The sequence below is a fragment of the Perissodus microlepis genome, chromosome 7, assembly GCF_051167445.1.
Source record: "Perissodus microlepis isolate ML-2025 ecotype Zambia chromosome 7, ASM5116744v1, whole genome shotgun sequence".
Lineage (NCBI taxonomy): Eukaryota > Metazoa > Chordata > Actinopteri > Cichliformes > Cichlidae > Perissodus > Perissodus microlepis.
Genome location: NC_140467.1, coordinates 52,747,683 through 52,771,190, shown reverse-complemented (window position 1 = coordinate 52,771,190; position 23,508 = coordinate 52,747,683). Strand labels below are relative to the sequence as shown.

The 23,508-nt window shown below is 40.4% G+C and overlaps 1 protein-coding gene and 2 long non-coding RNA genes across 5 annotated transcripts; 2 read left to right on the top strand and 1 right to left on the bottom strand.

Annotated features, from left to right (window-relative positions):
- The first annotated feature begins 1,628 nt into the window (after positions 1-1,628).
- On the top strand, positions 1,629-5,442 carry LOC146384107 (uncharacterized). The gene is made up of 3 exons (XR_014800807.1): positions 1,629-2,870; positions 2,950-3,223; positions 3,840-5,442. It is a non-coding gene; the product is annotated as an uncharacterized LOC146384107 (long non-coding RNA).
- A 1,115-nt stretch (positions 5,443-6,557) lies between these two features.
- LOC146384106 (transmembrane protein 150C-like) lies at positions 6,558-17,149 on the bottom strand. Of its 3 annotated transcripts, XM_084935877.1 has the most exons (8): positions 16,935-17,149; positions 15,743-15,857; positions 14,591-14,644; positions 14,477-14,512; positions 14,313-14,380; positions 13,966-14,093; positions 13,675-13,852; positions 6,558-7,545 (listed from the first exon to the last, which is right to left on the bottom strand). In XM_084935877.1, the coding sequence occupies exons 2-8, from the start codon at positions 15,814-15,816 to the stop codon at positions 7,358-7,360; spliced, it is 726 nt and encodes a 241-aa protein (XP_084792003.1). In that variant the 5' UTR covers positions 15,817-15,857; positions 16,935-17,149; the 3' UTR covers positions 6,558-7,357. The 3 variants fall into 3 exon arrangements, with proteins under 3 accessions (XP_084792003.1, XP_084792005.1, XP_084792006.1); XM_084935879.1 differs by lacking the exon at positions 14,477-14,512; XM_084935880.1 differs by lacking the exons at positions 14,591-14,644; positions 16,935-17,149 and having other exon boundaries at positions 14,477-14,560; positions 15,743-15,854.
- A 146-nt stretch (positions 17,150-17,295) lies between these two features.
- Positions 17,296-23,205, top strand: LOC146384105 (uncharacterized). The gene is made up of 3 exons (XR_014800809.1): positions 17,296-19,836; positions 19,916-20,188; positions 20,805-23,205. It is a non-coding gene; the product is annotated as an uncharacterized LOC146384105 (long non-coding RNA).
- The last annotated feature ends 303 nt before the right edge of the window (positions 23,206-23,508 follow it).

The window sequence follows — 23,508 nt, the reverse complement described above, 5'->3', positions numbered from 1 at the left end:
AAAAGGGCTATCTTAAATAAACCAAACATGAGTGAACAAAGGTGAATAAGTCTGCACAGAGCTGATGAGCTGTTTTTAAGTCTCCATGAAACTTTTCAACTCATATACACTTTCACCAGTCTTATAAATAAATACTATGATGGTGGTCTTGAGTTAATATGTTATTACAGCACATCTCGTTTTTGAAAAGCATCTCCAAACTTAAAGGCTGGACAGGAACAATTCAATTTATTGGTGATACTTACAAGTGCAAGTAAAATTCCATCACCATTAAATGTTTAGAAGTATTCATCTTCAAGATCATGATGAAGGGTCAGAATGTATCTTTACACTTTCTGTGAGGATATTTTAAGTAATAAGTAATATATGATGTAGTGTCTTTTTGTTTCAATTTCACTAACATGAATGTGGAAGTGTAAAGAGTGTGCAGCACAAGAGACTACAAGCTCTCAGTTATTGAAGCACTGCAGGTTAAACCACGGCCACTTTGGCCGCAGACACCCTTATCCATGCACATGTTTAAATTTTCCATGCACCTTTAAAGCTTGGAATGCACTCCAAAGTTACCTATGTAGATCACATGTTGATCAGACATTGCAGAGATCAGTAGATTCCTGGCAGGGTGATTAAAGACAAGCTTTTCATTGCTGATTTCAAAAGAAGGTGGCCAGCTCTCTTTTCTGAGCGTGAGGTATTATTATCATTATATTGTCTTGATTACTCCATTAAAAAACAAACAAACAAAAAATTGTAAAGTGTTCAAATTTTTCATGAATATTCACCCAGAGCTGGAAATTGCAATTTTCAAATTGGATTTGCAGTTAAGAAAGAGCACCACTCCCACTTCTGATTATTTCACATTGTTTTAACTATATCCATCCATCCATCCATCCATTCGCTTCCGCTTATCCTTTTCAGGGTCGCGGGGGGCGCTGGAGCCTATCCCAGCTGTCATAGGGCGAGAGGCAGGGTACACCCTGGACAGGTCGCCAGTCTGTCGCAGGGCCAACACACAGGGACAGACAACCATTCGCACTCACATTCACTCGCACATTCACACCTAGTGGCAATTTGGATTAATCAATTAACCTATCCCCACAAGCTGCATGTCTTTGGACGGTGGGAGGAAGCCGGAGTACCCGGAGGGAACCCACACAAACACGGGGAGAACATGCAAACTCCACACAGAAAGACCCCGGCCTGATGGTGGAATTGAACTCAGGACCTTCTTGCTGTGCGGCAACAGTGCTAACCACCGTGCCACCGTGCACCGTGTTTTAACTATAATGAATCAGAAAATAAAAATGCATTTCATGGATTTCATTGTTGTTATTATTTTCCTACATCATATTGTTGTGGTCCACCAAATACTTTTTTCACATTTTACTGTAATTCTTAAATGTTTGCAGGTGGAAGCAGAGTTTGCCTGTATCACCACTGTCCTACATCCAAATTCATGCAGCAGCTAGAATTCTGTGTGGGCTATTTTTGGGTGCTATAACTTTTGGTGTTTCTTCCTGTTATTCTTTCTATAATAACCCTTTCTCACAAGATTTTTTTACAAAGTAAGTAGATTTGGAAAAATCTCCCTAAAACTAAGATTTAAACTGTTTAAAGTGATACTTTCAGCTGCAGAAACTATTAAAAGTTTTGGGTATTGTGGACTTTTCAGTGATTACTTTTTGTGTTTCTTACTGTAGTTTTTTTTTTTGCTAGTGTTGTTTACTGCACAATACAACAATAATCTTACACATCGCCCTCTTCTTTGCGGCAGTAAGATGCCATTTAAACTAAAAGAGCTTGTGTACTGAAGGTGCTAATTGTTTATCTCAGTGACGACCCAGAAACCCTCATAAAGGAGAACATGATAAGTTTAGTGGCCTCTGCTTTCCACAAATTTGCTTTGTGGAAGCAAAGAGAATGTTTTTGCAGGTTTGTGTTCTGGCTAAAGATTAATTTCTTTTTATTTTGAGAACAACCATTAGGGAATGCACCAGGTCCAGAACCCACAGACAAACTTGAAAATGTTGGGCTAATCATTGAAAGTGTTGAAGTGCTCCATGACCTTGGTAACATTGCAAATCCAGTTGCCATTTTGTTTGGCCTCATTTACTCACTGGTCTTGAGCTACAGTTGAGCTACTTGAGTTCAGACAAGAAATTGCAAGAAAACAGAGGAGCACTGAAAGACTGTTTAGTGTAACCTTGAAATGGAACTGCAGAACACTTGGAACAAGGGTTTTTGTCCGCAACCATCAACAGAACTGGAATGTTTTTGATCCAGACATTGAGCTACTAATGGTCTTTGGAAACTATGTCTGAATATGTTTTAGCAGACTTTCAAATTGTTCATATGAGGTTTTTGTTTTATGTCAGTCAGGGAAGGGGGAAAAATAAAAATGGCGTCATGTCTGGGTGAGTTGCAGTGTTTCTCCAGCAGCTCTAGGTATCCTCCCCCATGTGGAGCCATATTAGCCCAACTATTCTCCACACCTGTTGGCAATTCAGCTGGCGGTATTTAAGACCAGCGCTCTCAGTGAGTCTTCACCAGAATGTCTGCTAACATTAGTTAGTGCTGGGCCTTCAATTTGCGTACTTATCGTTATTTATTCTTGTTGCGTTAACTTATCGTTTCTTGTGTCAAAGTGCCTCTCAGACCATTCACTCATCTGTGCAGTTCCTCACCTACCTTTTCATTGCTGGTCACTCCGTCGTTCAGATAACCTGCTCCACCTGCCTGCCCCCCCCCCGCTGTCACCTCTGGTCTTGGAACACTGTGGAACTCTGGACTCTCTGGATCACAGCCAAACGGACACTCTCCCCGAACCCGCTGGCAGTTTTCCCCCCACGCTTCCTCCGACCTGCTCACAAGTAAGGCAGAAACTTGTTTCCACCTGTTTACTTGTCTTACCTCCTGAAGCCCACCTGATACCTGTCTCCTCTGTTACAGAGCCTCTGACCCCAGCACCTTGTATCCTGATCCCCTTCCTGCGCTGTACCATAATTGACATCACTGGAATCACATATAGCTATTTTTGTAGTTTTGATTTTTATTTTTTTTTTATGAATAAATATTCCGTTTTGGGGAAAATCACTCAGCCTCCACCTCTGTCTGCATTCCAGCCTGTTGTACTGGCTACCCTGCTGTGACAAATGGAGAATGTAACAAAGATTGGCATGAAAGAGGGGGAAATGAGAGATGTCATAAGGGTTGTGTACCATATGTAAGTATTTTCTGTTTCTCCAAAACCTGGTATGTGTAGTTATTTTCTGCTACAGAGTCCATTTGTTGTTGGTTTGCTCTTTAAATAAGATTTGATGATATTAACACAGCATAGAAAATCACCAGTTATAATCTTATTAATGTGAAAGTGAAATGGAGCCACTTTTCCTACTTATTTGCTCTTTAGTGAAAACTGTTAAACATTAAACCCAATAAAGAGGAAGGAAAACTATTACGGTTATACCAGTTAAAGCAAATTAAGTGAAATAAAATCAAGTGATTGCCACACTAATTTAAGTCAAGTTGGAGCTGCAAAGTTCTGTTTGGTTTTTCCTAAATACAGTTAAATGACTTAATAGAACTAAATTCAGTATAATGACATGTTTTTATGCATTAATTAACACATTTAAGCATTTTTAGGAGGGGGTACTTTAATTAGGTCATTGCAGAGTGTACAGCCTGTAAGGGTTTTATAAAGAATGAGTTCTGCTGTGGGCCTCTCATTGCCTGTTTGTGGAAATAGCGTATGATGAACTAAAGCCATGTCTTGACATTTAAATCCTTAATTTATCTGATTATGTCATGATTAACATGGATGACATTTTTATTTCTCATAGCTGAGCTGGTGAGTTCAGTCAGTCTACGTCAGATGGTCGTCACAAATTTGAGGAACCAGCCTTTAAGCAACAGCCATTTGGACTCTATAAACAATCAAATCCTCTCCCTTTACCATGACCTGGTTACGGGGTCCAAGGAGTTTCCTCTTATTGCAGTCAGGGGATTGTTTCACTCAGAGCAGATGACGACAACTTTTACCGCTTTGCTGAAAAGTTAGAGGGAGAACACCACTCCATCTCCTTCTACAAGCTCACCAGCTGGTATGATGGTGCTGCCTGCAGGGTGCCACTTACATTCTCAGATCCTGACTCCTGTACTTCCAGACAAGGTGGATATTTATGCACTGAATACAGACCGGAGGAACTGTGTCCACACCCTGGTGACGGCCTCATCGTCACCAGAGTCATCTCTGCTGTTGATCGCACAGAAGACAGTGAGATGACAAACCACTGGAGAGTCACGGACTACAGCTCAGAGGGCAGAGTTATCATGTCGGAGTTCTGCCAGTTTCTAAAGACGTTTGGACAGGGTGCGAAGAGAGAGGCTACAGAGGAAGAGAGCAGGAGCCCCACTCCACCAAGGAAACTGAAGCCTTCCCTGGAGAACTTATTTTCTCAAGACTCTTTAAGTTTTAAGACTTTGGCATTGATTCAATCAGCTGCATTGGACATATGGCAGGGCTGTGACTGGATGTTGAACCAGGCACATCTATTGTAGAGCCAACTGTAAATCGGTGCAAAATGAAGTAAGGATCCATAAAGACAGTGCCAAGTGTAAGTTGTCCTCTGCTGCATCTTAGACATCAGCAAGAATCAAGAAAGTGGTGAGGAATAAGTAATGTTTAAGGTTGTCTCTAAAATGTCCCAAAAATCTTTCAATTTTAACTTTTATTGTTGCTTTTTGCTTTTAAAAGTCAGAAGAAAAGGGGAAAAATGAGAAACCACACAAAATAATTTCTCTCATTAAATTACGCTGTTTTTGTTTAGTATGTTTTTTGTTTTATTAAAGATGCCGGCTTTTCATTTTTCATTTCCGGTTCTGGTCTCTTCACTGTGCTGTGCTCCACCACTCCTGCAACCTAGAACTGGTCTAGTAACTTGTGTGTCTTACAGTGACATAAGTGCTACATAAGGGCTTTAGCTGTCTAGCTCAAATTTCTCTCTACCATGTAGGGTTTTGATTTTCTCTCCTAAACTGTGATCGTCTGGCAGTCTCCGCCGGTCGATCTGCCTGAGTGTATGTTTTTCTGTTTTGTTTTGGCTCCCCTGCCAGTCCCCTGCCTTCTCCTGTATGTGTGTATTCCAGCGTGCCAGTTTATGGGTGTCATCAGGCCAGAAGGTCTTTCCCACGCTAAAGCCAGCCACACCTGTCTTCCATCTAGATTCCAGGTGCTGCTGATCACTTTCGCAAAGTGGTTACTAAACTGTTTGACTGAGCTTGAGTCAACGCTGGATTGTTGAGTTACCGAGTTAGTTATTTGGGTCCCGTTCTCACCACGCACCTTGACATAAATAATAAAGACTTTGGTTTAGAAACAGCATTTTGTGTTTACTTGTGTTATCATTGTCTAATATTTAAATTTGTTCAATGATCTGAAACACTTTTTTACACCACTGTATGTACGTAGAGGTTCTGTTCAAAAACTATGAAAAGAATCATTCCAACAATGTGAACCTGAAGCTGTCACTGCAACTCTACTAATGCCCAGTTTGTAACAACAGACATGATGCCTCATGCTACAAAACAACCCTAAGAGATGCAGTTAAATGCGGCCTCAAAGTCCAAAAAACCGCACACATATCATACAGTTGGGCAAACTTGTCGACACTGTTCTTCAGAGGATAAAGTGCTGGTGCCGTGTTCCACCACCAAACTTCCAAACAATGTTGCAGAGATGTGCAAACCAGGAAATCACAAGAGCCTTAAGGCCATTTTCAGAACTTTTTTTTAATTGTAATTCTAAGAATCGTTTGGCACATGGTGTTTTGGAAATGTAAATAATGATCAAATGATAACTACAACAGCGGCATTAATAATAATGTTACTAAGAGTTATAGACCTTCATCATTTCTTCTAAATCTGTGTGTAGAACACCAACAGATTCCTTCATTAAAATATAGATGAATCACTAACTTGTGAGACTGTTTCAGTTTCTTTAGTCATATCTCCTCCTGTTTTCTTGCTTTAATGATGCAGGCTTACACTATCATCACTTTCTCCACTTCACCTTGAGGTAAACTTGCTTCTTTGCAAAGAGTAGTAGAAGCATGGCACTATATGGATGATTCAGAGTCACTAACAAACACACAGTGGTATGAACAAAATTTGCACAGGTTTTCTGTAATTCTGTGTGCGCTTGTGTTTTTTGCTCAGGATAACAATGTTTCCATACACATACTGAATGAGGCCCAATGTTTTTCACAGAAAAACTGGATCTACGTAGTTCTGCCTGTATTTTCTTCACATGGCTGCACTGCTACAATTACACAATTTTAATGGTTTAACCAGCTATAGTGGGAATAGTGCCATCCACCTTGGAAGATGATGGCCAATTCAAAGTTTTTATATTTTGTGTTTATTGGTTGTTGGAACATTCAGAGAATCCCCTGACCACATTATTGAGGCTTACAGATACAGTGACATCTGTATGTACACAGCTGTGCTACAGTGCAGTTATGTGGAGCCTCAGCAAAGATGAATACTGTCAGAAACATCAGTTTTATTACTTCACTGTATTTTTTTATTTATGTATTTCATATAACTGAAAATGAATAGGAAACCTATAAAAGATGATAAAACACATTAACACACAGAGTACATAATAACACAAATAATCATACTGGCAATGATTGCTAGTACCAAGTCAATTAAAATCCACCAAGAATGCAGTGTTTAAGGTTTTGTTTCGTTCATTACACTCTCAGATGACATGTGCTTTTCAAACATTACCTTTAAACTGTTTAATGTAGTGGTCATTCCATCCACTCACCTTTTATCTTTAATATTTTTGAGATGTTGGTGTTTGAGACATTGCAGATTTCTGGCATTTTGTGTAAATTTAAGCATTTCACAATTTGATTACAGTATTTCTAATAAACAAAAAGAGTGTGAAACTGAAGTTAGACTTGTGTGTGGAAATAAACCACCCCATGTTGCGTAGCTCTCTGGATTTTACACTTACTGGACTACATACTTATTTAGTATATACAGTACAATAAATCAAAATTTGCATGTTTTTTACGTAACTGAAACGTTTAATTATGTAGGTTAACGAAAATATGTATATTTATATGAAACGTGTGTACTTACTGCATTTGATGTATTACACCCATATATAATGCGTATTACAGAATGTAACGTGTAATTTTGCCACCCCATTTGATTTCACCCTCATGCCACCCTAAGAAAATTTTTCTAGATCCGCCCCTGAAAGAGAGCTGTAACTGAGTAATAAGTATGTACTTGTAAATGCAACATCAGACCTTATACATTAGCCTGTGTACAGCTCACTGAGCAGCTACTTAGGCCCCTCAGAGGTTTCTGAGTGATGGAAGGGATACCCTGGTCTGTCTGTGCACAGAATACTGAAGCTGCTGTGACGAAACTCGATGGCAAAAGTGCTGATGAAGATGAGCAACATCATGACGAGTGCCCACTGGCATCGACTTGCATGCATATGAAGGCCTTGAGACATCAGGGAGAAGTCTGTGTCGATGGAGTTAAGGGTTCAGAGAGTGAAGGTGTGAGCACATGAAAAATGAACATCGCATTATATTGTTACAGTTCTCTACCAGAATTATGTGCTATTCATCTGCTGAGCTGGGTAGAAAATAAACTCCATCCAAACTAAGAGCAGAGAGACGGTCTGAAAGTATTTTTATAGCTCCTTATTAGGTAGAGAATCAGCATGAACCAATTACAGTTTCTACAGATGTTAGACAGTTTGATAAAAAAAACATAAAAGGTTTAAAGACCAAAGCCAAGAGAAAATACAAAATCTATCAAATTAAAACATTAAATTTTAGAATATATGTATATCAGGAAATTCTAAAGATGAAGCATTAACGATACAACCCAAATAAACTGTCATTTCAAATAAACAGAGTGCCCCCCCCCCCCCCTTCTTATTTTTTTGCATATGTGTCACACTTACATGTTTCCGGGCATCAAACAAATATCAGATAAAGTATGTATTATATATTATGATGATATCACTTCTCTTTAGTCTGGAGAGCGTAGTGTCCATGAGACTCAAATTTTGATTCCCCTGACCACAGAACAGTGGACAGTGCCTCGGTCCATTTTAAAGTCTGCAGGGTTTCCGGATCATTCTCACTTATGGCTTCTTCTTTGCACGACAGAGCTTTTACCTGCATTTATGGATGGCACGGCTTTGTCCACAGACAATAACAAACTTCCTGAAAGTGTTTCTGAGGCCATGCATGCGATTATCAATGCAGAATCATGGCTGTTTTTTATGCAGTGCTGCTTAAAGGCATAAAGAGCATGGGTATCCAGTACTGAATTTCAGCCTTTCCTCTTATGCACAGACATTTCTCTAGATTCTTGAAATCTTCTGATAATACATATGTAGATGATGAGATCTCTTGGTGGCGCTGTCACTTGGTGTTCGCTCGCTCTGCGGTAGAGTATCACTTCCTGTTCCTGCTCAAACACAGTGGTGTTTCTGAGTAGCTTATTTGCTTAGCAATTTAATTAACAACTTTTAAATACATTCTTCTTTCATAGTATAATCTTCACGTGCTTCATCCGAAGCACACTTTCTGTGTACTCACTACCTAATTTATAGCCAAAGTATTCACTCACTGTCTCTGTACTGTTTCGCTAGCTTAGCTTAGCTCATAGCCGACTCGTTAGCACCATGGCTACTTCACCTGTCCCTCCTGCACTTTCTTGCTCATTGTGTCAGATGTTTAGTTACTCCTCGGCCTCCTTTAGCAGTAATGATATCTGTAACAAATGTAGCATATTTGCAGCTCTGGAGGCCAGGATTACTGAATTGGAGACTCGGCTTCGCACCCTTCATTCACCCGTAGCTAGCCAGGCCCCTGTATCTGGTGCAGCCGAAGATAGCGTAGGCCCCGCTAGCTGTTCCCCGGCAGACCCCAAGCAGCTGGGGAAAGAGGGCGGCTGGGTCACGGTGAGGAGGAAGCATAGTCCTAAACAGAAGCCCCAGGTACACCACCAACCCGTTCATGTGTCTAACCGTTTTTCCCCACTCGGTGACACACCCGCCGGGGGTCAAACTCTGGTAATTGGTGATTCTGTTCTCAGACATGTGAAGCTAGAGACACCGGCAACCATAGTCAATTGTCTTCCAGGGGCCAGAGCAGGCGACATTGAAGGAAATTTAAAACTGCTGGCTAAGGGTAAACGTAAATTCAGTAAAATCATAATTCACGTCGGCAGTAATGACACCCGGTTACGCCAATCGGAGGTCACTAAAATCAATATTGAATCGATGTGCAACTTTGCTAAAACAATGTCGGACTCTGTAGTTTTCTCTGGTCCCCTCCCCAATCAGACCAGGAGTGACATGTTTAGCCGCATGTTCTCCTTAAATTGCTGGCTGTCTGAGTGGTGTCCCAGAAACGATGTGGGCTTCATAGATAATTGGCAAACCTTCTGGAGGAAACCTGGTCTTGTTAGGAGAGACGGCATCCATCCCACTTTGGATGGAGCAGCTCTCATTTCTAGAAATATGGACAAATTTATTAAACCCCCCCAAAATATGACTATCCAGAGTTGGGACCAGGAAGCAGAGTTGCAGTCTTACACGCCTCTCTGCAGCTTCTCTCCTCCTGCTACCCCCCCAAAAACCCATCTCCATAGAGACTGTGTCAGCTTCCAAAAAGACAAAAAACAAACTAAAAACCAGCAACAAACAACTTAAACATAAACAATCAAAAAGAAAGAACAATACAGTATCCACATCTGAACCAAAGAGTAAAACAGTGAAATGTGGATTATTAAATATTAGGTCTCTCTCCTCCAAGTCTCTGTTAGTACATGACTTAATAATTGATCAACAAATTGATTTACTCTGCCTTACAGAAACCTGGTTGCAGCAGGATGATTATGTTAGTTTAAATGAATCAACACCCCCGAGTCATTCTAACTACCAGAAACCTCGAAGCACAGGCCGAGGGGGCGGTGTGGCAGCAATTTTTCACACCAGCCTATTAATTAATGAAAGACCAAGACAGACTTTTAATTCATTTGAAAGCCTGATGCTTAACATTGTCCACCCCAGCTGTGAAACTCAGAAACCAGTCTTACTTGTTATCATCTATCGTCCACCTGGGCCTTACACAGAGTTTCTGTCTGATTTCTCAGACTTTATATCTAATTTAGTTCTGAGCTCAAATAAAATAATTATTGTGGGTGATTTTAACATCCATGTAGATGCTAAAAATGACAGCCTCAACATGGCATTTAGTCTGTTATTAGACTCAATTGGCTTCTCTCAAAATGTAAAAGAACCCACCCACCACTTTAATCACACTCTAGATCTTGTTTTAACATATGGCATAGAAACTGAACATTTAACAGTGTTTCCTGAAAACCCTCTCCTGTCTGATCATTTCCTGATAACATTTACATTTACAATAATTGATTACACAGCAGTGGAGAGTAGATTTTATCAAAGTAGATGTCTTTCTGAAAGCGCTGTAACTAAGTTTAAGAATATAATCCACCCACTGTTATCATCTTCAATGCCCTGTACCAACACAGAGCAGAGCAGCTATCTGAACGCTACCCCAACAGAGGTTGATTATCTTGTTAATAATTTCACCTCCTCACTACGTACGACTCTGGATACTGTAGCTCCAGTGAAAACTAAGGTCTCTAATCAGAAGTACCTGACTCCGTGGTATAATTCTCAAACACGTACCCTAAAGCAGATGACTCGTAATCTGGAGAGGAAATGGCGTGTCACAAATTTAGAGGATCATCATTTAGCCTGGAGAAATAGTTTGCTGCTTTATAAGAAAGCCCTCCGCAAAGCCAGAACATCTTACTATTCATCACTGATTGAAGAAAATAAGAACAACCCCAGGTTTCTCTTCAGCACTGTAGCCAGGCTGACAAAGAGTCAGAGCTCTGTTGAGCCAACCATCCCTTTAACGTTAACTAGTAATGACTTCATGAACTTCTTCACAAATAAAATTTTTATCATTAGAGAAAAAATTACCAGTAATCATCCCACAGATGTAATATTATCTACAGCTACTCTTAGTACCATTGATGTTAAGTTAGACTCTTTTTCTCCAATTGATCTTTCTGAGTTAACTTCAATAATTACTTCCTCCAAACCATCAACGTGTCTTTTAGACCCCATTCCTACAAAACTGCTCAAAGAAGTCCTGCCATTGATTAATTCTTCGATCTTAAATATGATCAACCTATCTCTAATGGTCGGCTATGTACCACAGGCCTTCAAGCTGGCTGTGGTTAAACCTTTACTCAAAAAGCCATCTCTAGACCCAGCAGTCTTAGCTAATTATAGGCCAATCTCCAACCTTCCTTTCATATCAAAAATCCTTGAAAGAGTAGTTGTCAAACAGCTAACAGATCATCTGCAGAGGAATGGTTTATTTGAAGAGTTTCAGTCAGGTTTCAGAGCTCATCACAGCACAGAAACAGCTTTAGTGAAGGTTACAAATGATCTTCTTATGGCCTCTGACAGTGGACTCATCTCTGTGCTTGTCCTGCTAGACCTCAGTGCAGCGTTCGATACTGTCGACCATAATATCCTATTAGAGCGATTAGAACATGCTGTAGGTATTACAGGTACTGCACTGCAGTGGTTTGTATCATATCTATCTAATAGACTCCAATTTGTGCATGTAAATGGAGAGTCCTCTTCACACGCTGAGGTCAATTATGGAGTTCCACAGGGTTCAGTGCTAGGACCAATTCTGTTTACATTATACATGCTTCCCTTAGGCAGCATCATTAGAAGACATAGCATACATTTTCACTGCTATGCAGATGACACCCAGCTCTATCTGTCCATGAAGCCAGATAACACACACCAATTAGTTAAACTGCAGGAATGTCTTAAAGACATAAAGACCTGGATGGCCGCTAACTTTCTGCTTCTTAATTCAGATAAAACTGAGCTTATTGTACTCGGCCCTGAAAATCTTAGAAATATGGTATCTAACCAGATTCATACTCTGGATGGCATTACCTTGGCCTCCAGTAACGCTGTGAGGAACCTTGGAGTCATTTTTGACCAGGACATGTCCTTCAACGCACATATTAAACAAATATGTAAGACTGCTTTCTTCCATTTGCGCAACATCTCTAAAATTAGAAATATCCTGTCTCAGAGTGACGCTGAAAAACTAGTTCATGCATTTATTACTTCCAGGCTGGACTACTGTAATTCATTATTATTAGGATGTCCAAAAAACTCACTGAAAAGCCTTCAGCTAATCCAAAATGCTGCAGCAAGAGTACTGACAGGGACTAGAAGAAGAGAGCATATTTCTCCTGTTTTGGCTTCCCTTCATTGGCTTCCTGTTAAATCCAGAATTGAATTCAAAATCCTGCTCCTCACATACAAGGTCTTAAATAATCAGGCCCCATCTTATCTTAATGACCTTGTAGTACCATATCACCCTATTAGAGCACTTCGCTCTCGCTCTGCAGGCCTACTTGTTGTTCCTAGAGTATTTAAAAGTAGAATGGGAGGCAGAGCCTTCAGTTTTCAGGCCCCTCTTCTGTGGAACCAGCTTCCAGTTTGGATTCGGGAGACAGAAACTATCTCTACTTTTAAGATTAGGCTTAAAACTTTCCTTTTTGCTAAAGCATATAGTTAGGGCTGGACCAGGTGACCCTGAATCCTCCCTTAGTTATGCTGCAATAGACGTAGGCTGCTGGGGGATTCCCAAGATGCATTGAGTTTTTCCTTTCCAGTCACCTTTCTCACTCACTATGTATTAATAGACCTCTCTGCATTGAATCATATCTGTTATTAACCTCTGTCTCTCTTCCACAGCATGTCTTTTATCCTGTCTTCCTTCTCTCACCTCAACCGGTCGCAGCAGATGGCCGCCCCTCCCTGAGCCTGGTTCTGCCGGAGGTTTCTTGCTGTTAAAAGGGAGTTTTTCCTTCCCACTGTCGCCAAAGTGCTTGCTCATAGGGGGTCATATGATTGTTGGGTTTTTCTCTGTATCTATGAAGCGCCTTGAGGCGACTTTTGTTGTGATTTGGCGCTATATAAATAAAATTGAATTGAATTGAATTGAATCAAAGTCTTTGCAACTTTGTGTTTAGAAATATTATTCTGAAAATACTCCACAACTTTAGACAGTTTTTTCCACAGACTGCTGAACCTCTGCCAGTTTTTACTTCCAAGAATCTCTGCCTCTTACAGTATACCCAGTCATGTTACTGACCTGTTGCCAGTTCACTGTATTAGTTGCAAAATGTTTTTGGAGCTGCTTCTTTTTAGTACCTCTTACTTTTCCAGCCTCTTGTTGCCCTTTTATGGGGACCTGTCGCTGCCATTAAACGTCAAAATGAGCTCATATTTTTCACGTAAAATGCCTCAGCTTAAACACTTGCTATGTTTCTGTGTTCTTCTGTAAATAGAATATGTGTTTCTGAGATTTGCAAATCATTGCATACTGTTTTCATTTACCTTTTACACAAAAGGTGCAAAACTCTGTGGGACCTGGAGTTGTAATTCGTTCTTGAATGCCAGTAAGGGAGCGTTTTTGCTCTTTTGCATTTCATGTGAAAAATGGGCATCTCACTCAAATGAGGGTATTCTTCTCTTTATACCAAGTAAAAGGATACAAAGTATCATGCAAAGAGTGATGGATCCAGACAACAGGAATCGAGCCATGGCAGCCATCTTCCCCTCATTCTTCAGGTTAACTCTCAGGGTGATACAGGACTGCAGCCAGCAGAACAAGGTTCCAAGTCCAAACACCATAAGGGCGCCGACGTTGTGAATGTTTTCCTCAGTGAATAACTAACACAAAAAGAAGTCAGCCAGTAAACCCAGACTTCAGTTATTAAGTCGGAAAATTAACCACCAGATGACGTGGTGTATGTATGAGCGTGTGTATGTTTGTGTGTAACTACCTGAAAATTCCCTACAATGGTCATTCCAAAGGAGCTAATAGAAAAAACCACCAAACTAGAAATGTTCAGCCAAGGTTTGTCAATTTTGCCCTTCAGCTGCAGGTATCTGAAAACGGCAATAAAAAACCCTGAAAACAGGAGAAGAAAAAACCTCTCAGCACACAGCGAGTAGTTTAAAAACAAGATTTCTTTTTCTTTCTTTTTTTAAAATGAGCTGAAAGATGTTCTGAATCAATGAAAACAGCAAACTAATGTACTGTCTATGTATCCAAAGCTTGATATACGTTTTTTCTTATGAGCTCCATCGCTGTCTTTTAATGAAAGCTCTAGAGCAATGTTTCCATTACCTACAAATGCTGCTAGGTTCATGACTTCACTGAAGACACAGCTGGCTGGAGGAAAGTTGCCTGCAATACTGAGACAGGAAGCAGGAGAAAAATCACATTTGCTATTCTTAAATTAAACGTTTTTTATTGTTAATATGATATGAAACGGAGAGCACAGCACACACCTGATGTAGGGGGGATAAAGGGAGCCATTTCTTCTCCTAAAGCAAATGAACAGCATGAATCCAGAGATACATCAAAAGAAATACCTGCAGTGTATAAAATATATGAATTCAAACCTGTATTCTGAACCCAGCGGCGTTATGTTCTTATTGTAAACAGCTATGAAGTACCTGTTTAAAGGCAGCAACACAGAAAGAAACATAATGAATAAAACATTCTGTAGCAAAAGTGGAAGCAATACTGAGGTGTGTGTGTTTGTTTGTTTTTTTAACTAGTCTGGTTTGAAATATTTCGATCATGAACTGCTCGTCTACATACATACTTTCATGTGACGCCAGCGTTCATAGTCTCTTATCATCTGGTTATCATCTTCATTTCCCATTTTTGTTCCCTTTCTTGTAGTCTTTCACTGGTAACCTACTGGTAAACATAACCCACCCTCCCAAGCAGGTTGGGTGTGCACACGCGTGTCATTCTGTCTGGGAACATGATCGCTCAAAACGTTTTGAATGAATCCTGATAAAACTTTGTAGGTGTAGGGTGGGGTGAAAAGTGACAAAAAGCCTTATAACTTCAAAACTATGACTCTTATACGTGTGGTGTCTATTGTCAACATATAGAAAATTTGCCTTTCCTTCAAGTTGAAACCAAAATGCATTTTTATTGCACTACAAACTTCTTCAAGTCCATTTAAAAAGAACAAAGAAAACTAAAATACAAAGCGGTTCTGTTAAAAGTAAATACTCCCCAGAGAGTGAGCTGCCTTGGTGCAGGTTTGGGCTGTCAGAGTGCTTCTTGTTAGTTTCTGATTTGTGTGTCACATGTTTTTCTTATCATTTTTAATCTCTCTTTGGTTAATCTTATTCGTCCCTAATATTTGACTTCCTGTTGCTCATTTTACACATTTCTTTCTAGTCGTTATGTCTCTGTGTTGATATTGTGTTTTTTTTAGTTGCTTATCAGACATAGCTATTTGTGTCAGTGCTGTTTTGTGTTGCAAGTGATCCTTTTTGGTGTCTTCATGGTTTTCTTTTATTGGGTATCTGTATAGTATAAGTGCCTTGAGGGGACTGTTGTTGTGATTTGGCGCTATATAAATAAAATTGAATTTCATTGAATTGAATTGAATTGAATAGTACAGAGTGTACACAGATAATAACCAGTTAATCTGGTTATCTTTGTTGCTTTTTTGGCTCTTTTTAACTGTTCATATACCTCTCTGAGTGTATATATGAGGTTAATGTGGTCCTAAAAAGAACAAAACTTACACCATCAACAGTCCAGCAGCAGTACAAACAGAGTAGATGGGAGGCAGAAGAGCCCACAGGCTGAAATTCACCATCTTGTCCTCTCTCAATCCACAGATGAAGATGCTGTGTTAGTCTGCATGATAACATGTATTTGTTTAATATACTTGAAGCGTAAAGGAGATGGAGATTAATAGACAAATCGTTCAGGTGGAGACAATAGCAGGGTCCAGAAGGGATACAGCAGGAAATACTTTCAAGAACTACTTCTGAGTTACCTCTTGCATTAAATTTTGCGTTTTCTTACTTTAGCTTGTATTACCTGAAAGCTGGAAGAAGCAGCAAAATTACAGATCCAGCCTGGCTAAACAATGCTTTTGTATTAGATTTCCTGAAATGACTTTTTTTGCTAACTCCATTAAGGATCTACAGCTGGACCTTGCCATGTGACCTATTGACCGGAGGTATGTTTATTATTATGTTATGATGGGGTGACACAGGAGGGACAAGGAAAACCGTTAACAGGACGCGTGGGAAATCATGATATGCTGTCATAAATAGCTCTTAAGCTTTTGTGCACTACAAATGCACCCTTTAAAGCGACATACTAGCAAATTTAGCTCCAAACAACATTTTAAAAAAATGCAGTGTTATATTTTTCAAAGCATTTACAAATGTTTAACATCAAAATTAATCTTAAATCTACATAGTAGATCTAAACTTTAAATGTGTGTGACATGTGAGCGAGCGCTGGAAGGAGCACAATTAGATTTCACGAATCCCTGACCCATCCACACACGACTGTTGGGGGGGTTAGGTCATCTTTTTTTGGAAAATCTTATGAGGACAATAACAAGTTATTTGGAATCAGACTTTCAGACACAGTGACTTAAATCCGTAGGATCTCATTTTAATTTCCTTGTAGCAAATGTGCAACTGGTTTGTGACCAGGGTTGTTTGAGACATGTAAAGTATACTTTTATATTCACGAGGAAGGCGATGAAGAAGTCATTTTAACTATTTCTAAATTCTTAAATCTCCATTTTCCTTGCGACGTGTCTCTCAGTGGGAAGACAGAAGAAGAAACACTGTATACGTATTTTAGGGCCATCAGGAAGCGAGTTGTGTAGTACTGTCAGATAGAGTCACAAACATTACAAGCAGATAGCAGGCTGTTCTGATCGGTTAGCGCATATCAAACTGTGGAGCATACCTGTCTCTGTGGCGGATAATCCCCGAAACAGCGCACCGAGGACCGGACTTGATGGTCCCGCAGGTATATCGTGTTCACAGTCCGCTGGCAGTCCCGGGACTGTCCGCCCGCGGTGCTGTCTGTGTGCCCGCAGAGCGCCCTGCTGTCGCATGGGGGCAGTGTGCAAAGTATGTGGTACAACCGGTCTGTGGGCGTCTGTGCTGTTGTTTGTTCGTCAGTGAGCCACAAGAGCCGCGAAGAAAGGAAGAAGGGCGTTACCTAGGCCAGCACAGACTGGTTGTACCACATCCACCGCCCTCTGGTGGATAGGAGTGGTGAAGGACTAAAATAAAAAAGTGCACATCAGCTGCATCTTTCTGCCATTATTAGTTTGTTTCATCATGTTGATTTTGGTCCAAGCGCTCACTCACTTTATTTTTTTTGATAAGTTTAAATTGAATTACTAACTTCATGCTGTTTGTCGTGGTCCTGCAGTCTCTGTGCTCTCAGTTATTGAAGCACTGCGGGTTAAACCACGGCCACTTTGGCCGCAGACACCCTTATCCATGCACATGTTTAAATTTTCCATGCACCTTTAAAGCTTGGAATGCACTCCAAAGTTACCTATGTAGATCACATGTTGATCAGACATTGCAGAGATCAGTAGATTCCTGGCAGGGTGATTAAAGACAAGCTTTTCATTGCTGATTTCAAATGAAGGTGGCCAGCTCTCTTTTCTGAGCGTGAGGTATTATTATCATTATATTGTCTTGATTACTCCATTAAAAAACAAACAAACAAAAAATTGTAAAGTGTTCAAATTTTTCATGAATATTCACCCAGAGCTGGAAATTGCAATTTTCAAATTGGATTTGCAGTTAAGAAAGAGCACCACTCCCACTTCTGATTATTTCACATTGTTTTAACTATATCCATCCATCCATCCATCCATTCGCTTCCGCTTATCCTTTTCAGGGCCGGGGGGGGTGCTGGAGCCTATCCCAGCTGTCATAGGGCGAGAGGCAGGGTACACCCTGGACAGGTCGCCAGTCTGTCGCAGGGCCAACACACAGGGACAGACAACCATTCGCACTCACATTCACTCGCACATTCACACCTAGTGGCAATTTGGATTAATCAATTAACCTATCCCCACAAGCTGCATGTCTTTGGACGGTGGGAGGAAGCCGGAGTACCCGGAGGGAACCCACACAAACACGGGGAGAACATGCAAACTCCACACAGAAAGACCCCGGCCTGATGGTGGAATTGAACTCAGGACCTTCTTGCTGTGCGGCAACAGTGCTAACCACCGTGCCACCGTGCACCGTGTTTTAACTATAATGAATCAGAAAATAAAAATGCATTTCATGGATTTCATTGTTGTTATTATTTTCCTACATCATATTGTTGTGGTCCACCAAATACTTTTTTCACATTTTACTGTAATTCTTAAATGTTTGCAGGTGGAAGCAGAGTTTGCCTGTATCACCACTGTCCTACATCCAAATTCATGCAGCAGCTAGAATTCTGTGTGGGCTATTTTTGGGTGCTATAACTTTTGGTGTTTCTTCCTGTTATTCTTTCTATAATAACCTTTTCTCACAAGATTTTTTTACAAAGTAAGTAGATTTGGAAAAATCTCCCTAAAACTAAGATTTAAACTGTTTAAAGTGATACTTTCAGCTGCAGAAACTATTAAAAGTTTTGGGTATTGTGGACTTTTCAGTGATTACTTTTTGTGTTTCTTACTGTAGTTTTTTTTTTTGCTAGTGTTGTTTACTGCACAATACAACAATAATCTTACACATCGCCCTCTTCTTTGCGGCAGTAAGATGCCATTTAAACTAAAAGAGCTTGTGTACTGAAGGTGCTAATTGTTTATCTCAGTGACGACCCAGAAACCCTCATAAAGGAGAACATGATAAGTTTAGTGGCCTCTGCTTTCCACAAATTTGCTTTGTGGAAGCAAAGAGAATGTTTTTGCAGGTTTGTGTTCTGGCTAAAGATTAATTTCTTTTTATTTTGAGAACAACCATTAGGGAATGCACCAGGTCCAGAACCCACAGACAAACTTGAAAATGTTGGGCTAATCATTGAAAGTGTTGAAGTGCTCCATGACCTTGGTAACATTGCAAATCCAGTTGCCATTTTGTTTGGCCTCATTTACTCACTGGTCTTGAGCTACAGTTGAGCTACTTGAGTTCAGACAAGAAATTGCAAGAAAACAGAGGAGCACTGAAAGACTGTTTAGTGTAACCTTGAAATGGAACTGCAGAACACTTGGAACAAGGGTTTTTGTCCGCAACCATCAACAGAACTGGAATGTTTTTGATCCAGACATTGAGCTACTAATGGTCTTTGGAAACTATGTCTGAATATGTTTTAGCAGACTTTCAAATTGTTCATATGAGGTTTTTGTTTTATGTCAGTCAGGGAAGGGGGAAAAATAAAAATGGCGTCATGTCTGGGTGAGTTGCAGTGTTTCTCCAGCAGCTCTAGGTATCCTCCCCCATGTGGAGCCATATTAGCCCAACTATTCTCCACACCTGTTGGCAATTCAGCTGGCGGTATTTAAGACCAGCGCTCTCAGTGAGTCTTCACCAGAATGTCTGCTAACATTAGTTAGTGCTGGGCCTTCAATTTGCGTACTTATCGTTATTTATTCTTGTTGCGTTAACTTATCGTTTCTTGTGTCAAAGTGCCTCTCAGACCATTCACTCATCTGTGCAGTTCCTCACCTACCTTTTCATTGCTGGTCACTCCGTCGTTCAGATAACCTGCTCCACCTGCCTGCCCCCCGCTGTCACCTCTGGTCTTGGAACACTGTGGAACTCTGGACTCTCTGGATCACAGCCAAACGGACACTCTCCCCGAACCCGCTGGCAGTTTTCCCCCCACGCTTCCTCCGACCTGCTCACAAGTAAGGCAGAAACTTGTTTCCACCTGTTTACTTGTCTTACCTCCTGAAGCCCACCTGATACCTGTCTCCTCTGTTACAGAGCCTCTGACCCCAGCACCTTGTATCCTGATCCCCTTCCTGCGCTGTACCATAATTGACATCACTGGAATCACATATAGCTATTTTTGTAGTTTTGATTTTTATTTTTTTTTATGAATAAATATTCAGTTTTGGGGGAAATCACTCAGCCTCCACCTCTGTCTGCATTCCAGCCTGTTGTACTGGCTACCCTGCTGTGACAAATGGAGAATGTAACAAAGATTGGCATGAAAGAGGGGGAAATGAGAGATGTCATAAGGGTTGTGTACCATATGTAAGTATTTTCTGTTTCTCCAAAACCTGGTATGTGTAGTTATTTTCTGCTACAGAGTCCATTTGTTGTTGGTTTGCTCTTTAAATAAGATTTGATGATATTAACACAGCATAGAAAATCACCAGTTATAATCTTATTAATGTGAAAGTGAAATGGAGCCACTTTTCCTACTTATTTGCTCTTTAGTGAAAACTGTTAAACATTAAACCCAATAAAGAGGAAGGAAAACTATTACGGTTATACCAGTTAAAGCAAATTAAGTGAAATAAAATCAAGTGATTGCCACACTAATTTAAGTCAAGTTGGAGCTGCAAAGTTCTGTTTGGTTTTTCCTAAATACAGTTAAATGACTTAATAGAACTAAATTCAGTATAATGACATGTTTTTATGCATTAATTAACACATTTAAGCATTTTTAGGAGGGGGTACTTTAATTAGGTCATTGCAGAGTGTACAGCCTGTAAGGGTTTTATAAAGAATGAGTTCTGCTGTGGGCCTCTCATTGCCTGTTTGTGGAAATAGCGTATGATGAACTAAAGCCATGTCTTGACATTTAAATCCTTAATTTATCTGATTATGTCATGATTAACATGGATGACATTTTTATTTCTCATAGCTGAGCTGGTGAGTTCAGTCAGTCTACGTCAGATGGTCGTCACAAATTTGAGGAACCAGCCTTTAAGCAACAGCCATTTGGACTCTATAAACAATCAAATCCTCTCCCTTTACCATGACCTGGTTACGGGGTCCAAGGAGTTTCCTCATATTGCAGTCAGGGGATTGTTTCACTCAGAGCAGATGACGACAACTTTTACCGCTTTGCTGAAAAGTTAGAGGGAGAACACCACTCCATCTCCTTCTACAAGCTCACCAGCTGGTATGATGGTGCTGCCTGCAGGGTGCCACTTACATTCTCAGATCCTGACTCCTGTACTTCCAGACAAGGTGGATATTTATGCACTGAATACAGACCGGAGGAACTGTGTCCACACCCTGGTGACGGCCTCATCGTCACCAGAGTCATCTCTGCTGTTGATCGCACAGAAGACAGTGAGATGACAAACCACTGGAGAGTCACGGACTACAGCTCAGAGGGCAGAGTTATCATGTCGGAGTTCTGCCAGTTTCTAAAGACGTTTGGACAGGGTGCGAAGAGAGAGGCTACAGAGGAAGAGAGCAGGAGCCCCACTCCACCAAGGAAACTGAAGCCTTCCCTGGAGAACTTATTTTCTCAAGACTCTTTAAGTTTTAAGACTTTGGCATTGATTCAATCAGCTGCATTGGACATATGGCAGGGCTGTGACTGGATGTTGAACCAGGCACATCTATTGTAGAGCCAACTGTAAATCGGTGCAAAATGAAGTAAGGATCCATAAAGACAGTGCCAAGTGTAAGTTGTCCTCTGCTGCATCTTAGACATCAGCAAGAATCAAGAAAGTGGTGAGGAATAAGTAATGTTTAAGGTTGTCTCTAAAATGTCCCAAAAATCTTTCAATTTTAACTTTTATTGTTGCTTTTTGCTTTTAAAAGTCAGAAGAAAAGGGGAAAAAAGAGAAACCACACAAAATAATTTCTCTCATTAAATTACGCTGTTTTTGTTTAGTATGTTTTTTGTTTTATTAAAGATGCCGGCTTTTCATTTTTCATTTCCGGTTCTGGTCTCTTCACTGTGCTGTGCTCCACCACTCCTGCAACCTAGAACTGGTCTAGTAACTTGTGTGTCTTACAGTGACATAAGTGCTACATAAGGGCTTTAGCTGTCTAGCTCAAATTTCTCTCTACCATGTAGGGTTTTGATTTTCTCTCCTAAACTGTGATCGTCTGGCAGTCTCCGCCGGTCGATCTGCCTGAGTGTATGTTTTTCTGTTTTGTTTTGGCTCCCCTGCCAGTCCCCTGCCTTCTCCTGTATGTGTGTATTCCAGCGTGCCAGTTTATGGGTGTCATCAGGCCAGAAGGTCTTTCCCACGCTAAAGCCAGCCACACCTGTCTTCCATCTAGATTCCAGGTGCTGCTGATCACTTTCGCAAAGTGGTTACTAAACTGTTTGACTGAGCTTGAGTCAACGCTGGATTGTTGAGTTACCGAGTTAGTTATTTGGGTCCCGTTCTCACCACGCACCTTGACATAAACAATAAACACTTTGGTTTAGAAACAGCATTTTGTGTTTACTTGTGTTATCATTGTCTAATATTTAAATTTGTTCAATGATCTGAAACACTTTTTTACACCACTGTATGTACGTAGAAGTTCTGTTCAAAAACTATGAAAAGAATCATTCCAACAATGTGAACCTGAAGCTGTCACTGCAACTCTACTAATGCCCAGTTTGTAACAACAGACATGATGCCTCATGCTACAAAACAACCCTAAGAGATGCAGTTAAATGCGGCCTCAAAGTCCAAAAAACCGCACACATATCATACAGTTGGGCAAACTTGTCGACACTGTTCTTCAGAGGATAAAGTGCTGGTGCCGTGTTCCACCACCAAACTTCCAAACAATGTTGCAGAGATGTGCAAACCAGGAAATCACAAGAGCCTTAAGGCCATTTTCAGAACTTTTTTTTAATTGTAATTCTAAGAATCGTTTGGCACATGGTGTTTTGGAAATGTAAATAATGATCAAATGATAACTACAACAGCGGCATTAATAATAATGTTACTAAGAGTTATAGACCTTCATCATTTCTTCTAAATCTGTGTGTAGAACACCAACAGATTCCTTCATTAAAATATAGATGAATCACTAACTTGTGAGACTGTTTCAGTTTCTTTAGTCATATCTCCTCCTGTTTTCTTGCTTTAATGATGCAGGCTTACACTATCATCACTTTCTCCACTTCACCTTGAGGTAAACTTGCTTCTTTGCAAAGAGTAGTAGAAGCATGGCACTATATGGATGATTCAGAGTCACTAACAAACACACAGTGGTATGAACAAAATTTGCACAGGTTTTCTGTAATTCTGTGTGCGCTTGTGTTTTTTGCTCAGGATAACAATGTTTCCATACACATACTGAATGAGGCCCAATGTTTTTCACAGAAAAACTGGATCTACGTAGTTCTGCCTGTATTTTCTTCACATGGCTGCACTGCTACAATTACACAATTTTAATGGTTTAACCAGCTATAGTGGGAATAGTGCCATCCACCTTGGAAGATGATGGCCAATTCAAAGTTTTTATATTTTGTGTTTATTGGTTGTTGGAACATTCAGAGAATCCCCTGACCACATTATTGAGGCTTACAGATACAGTGACATCTGTATGTACACAGCTGTGCTACAGTGCAGTTATGTGGAGCCTCAGCAAAGATGAATACT

Excerpts from the sequence above, each read along its gene's own strand:
- LOC146384106 (XM_084935877.1), bottom strand. The coding sequence starts at position 15,816 with ATGGTGAATTTCAGCCTGTGGGCTCTTCTGCCTCCCATCTACTCTGTT. Across the intron at positions 14,094-14,312 it reads GAACCTAGCAGCATTTGTAG|GGTTTTTTATTGCCGTTTTC; the intron begins GTAATGGAAACA and ends TCCTGTTTTCAG. Across the intron at positions 7,546-13,674 it reads CACTCTTTGCATGATACTTT|ACTTCTCCCTGATGTCTCAA; the intron begins GTATCCTTTTAC and ends CCATCGACACAG.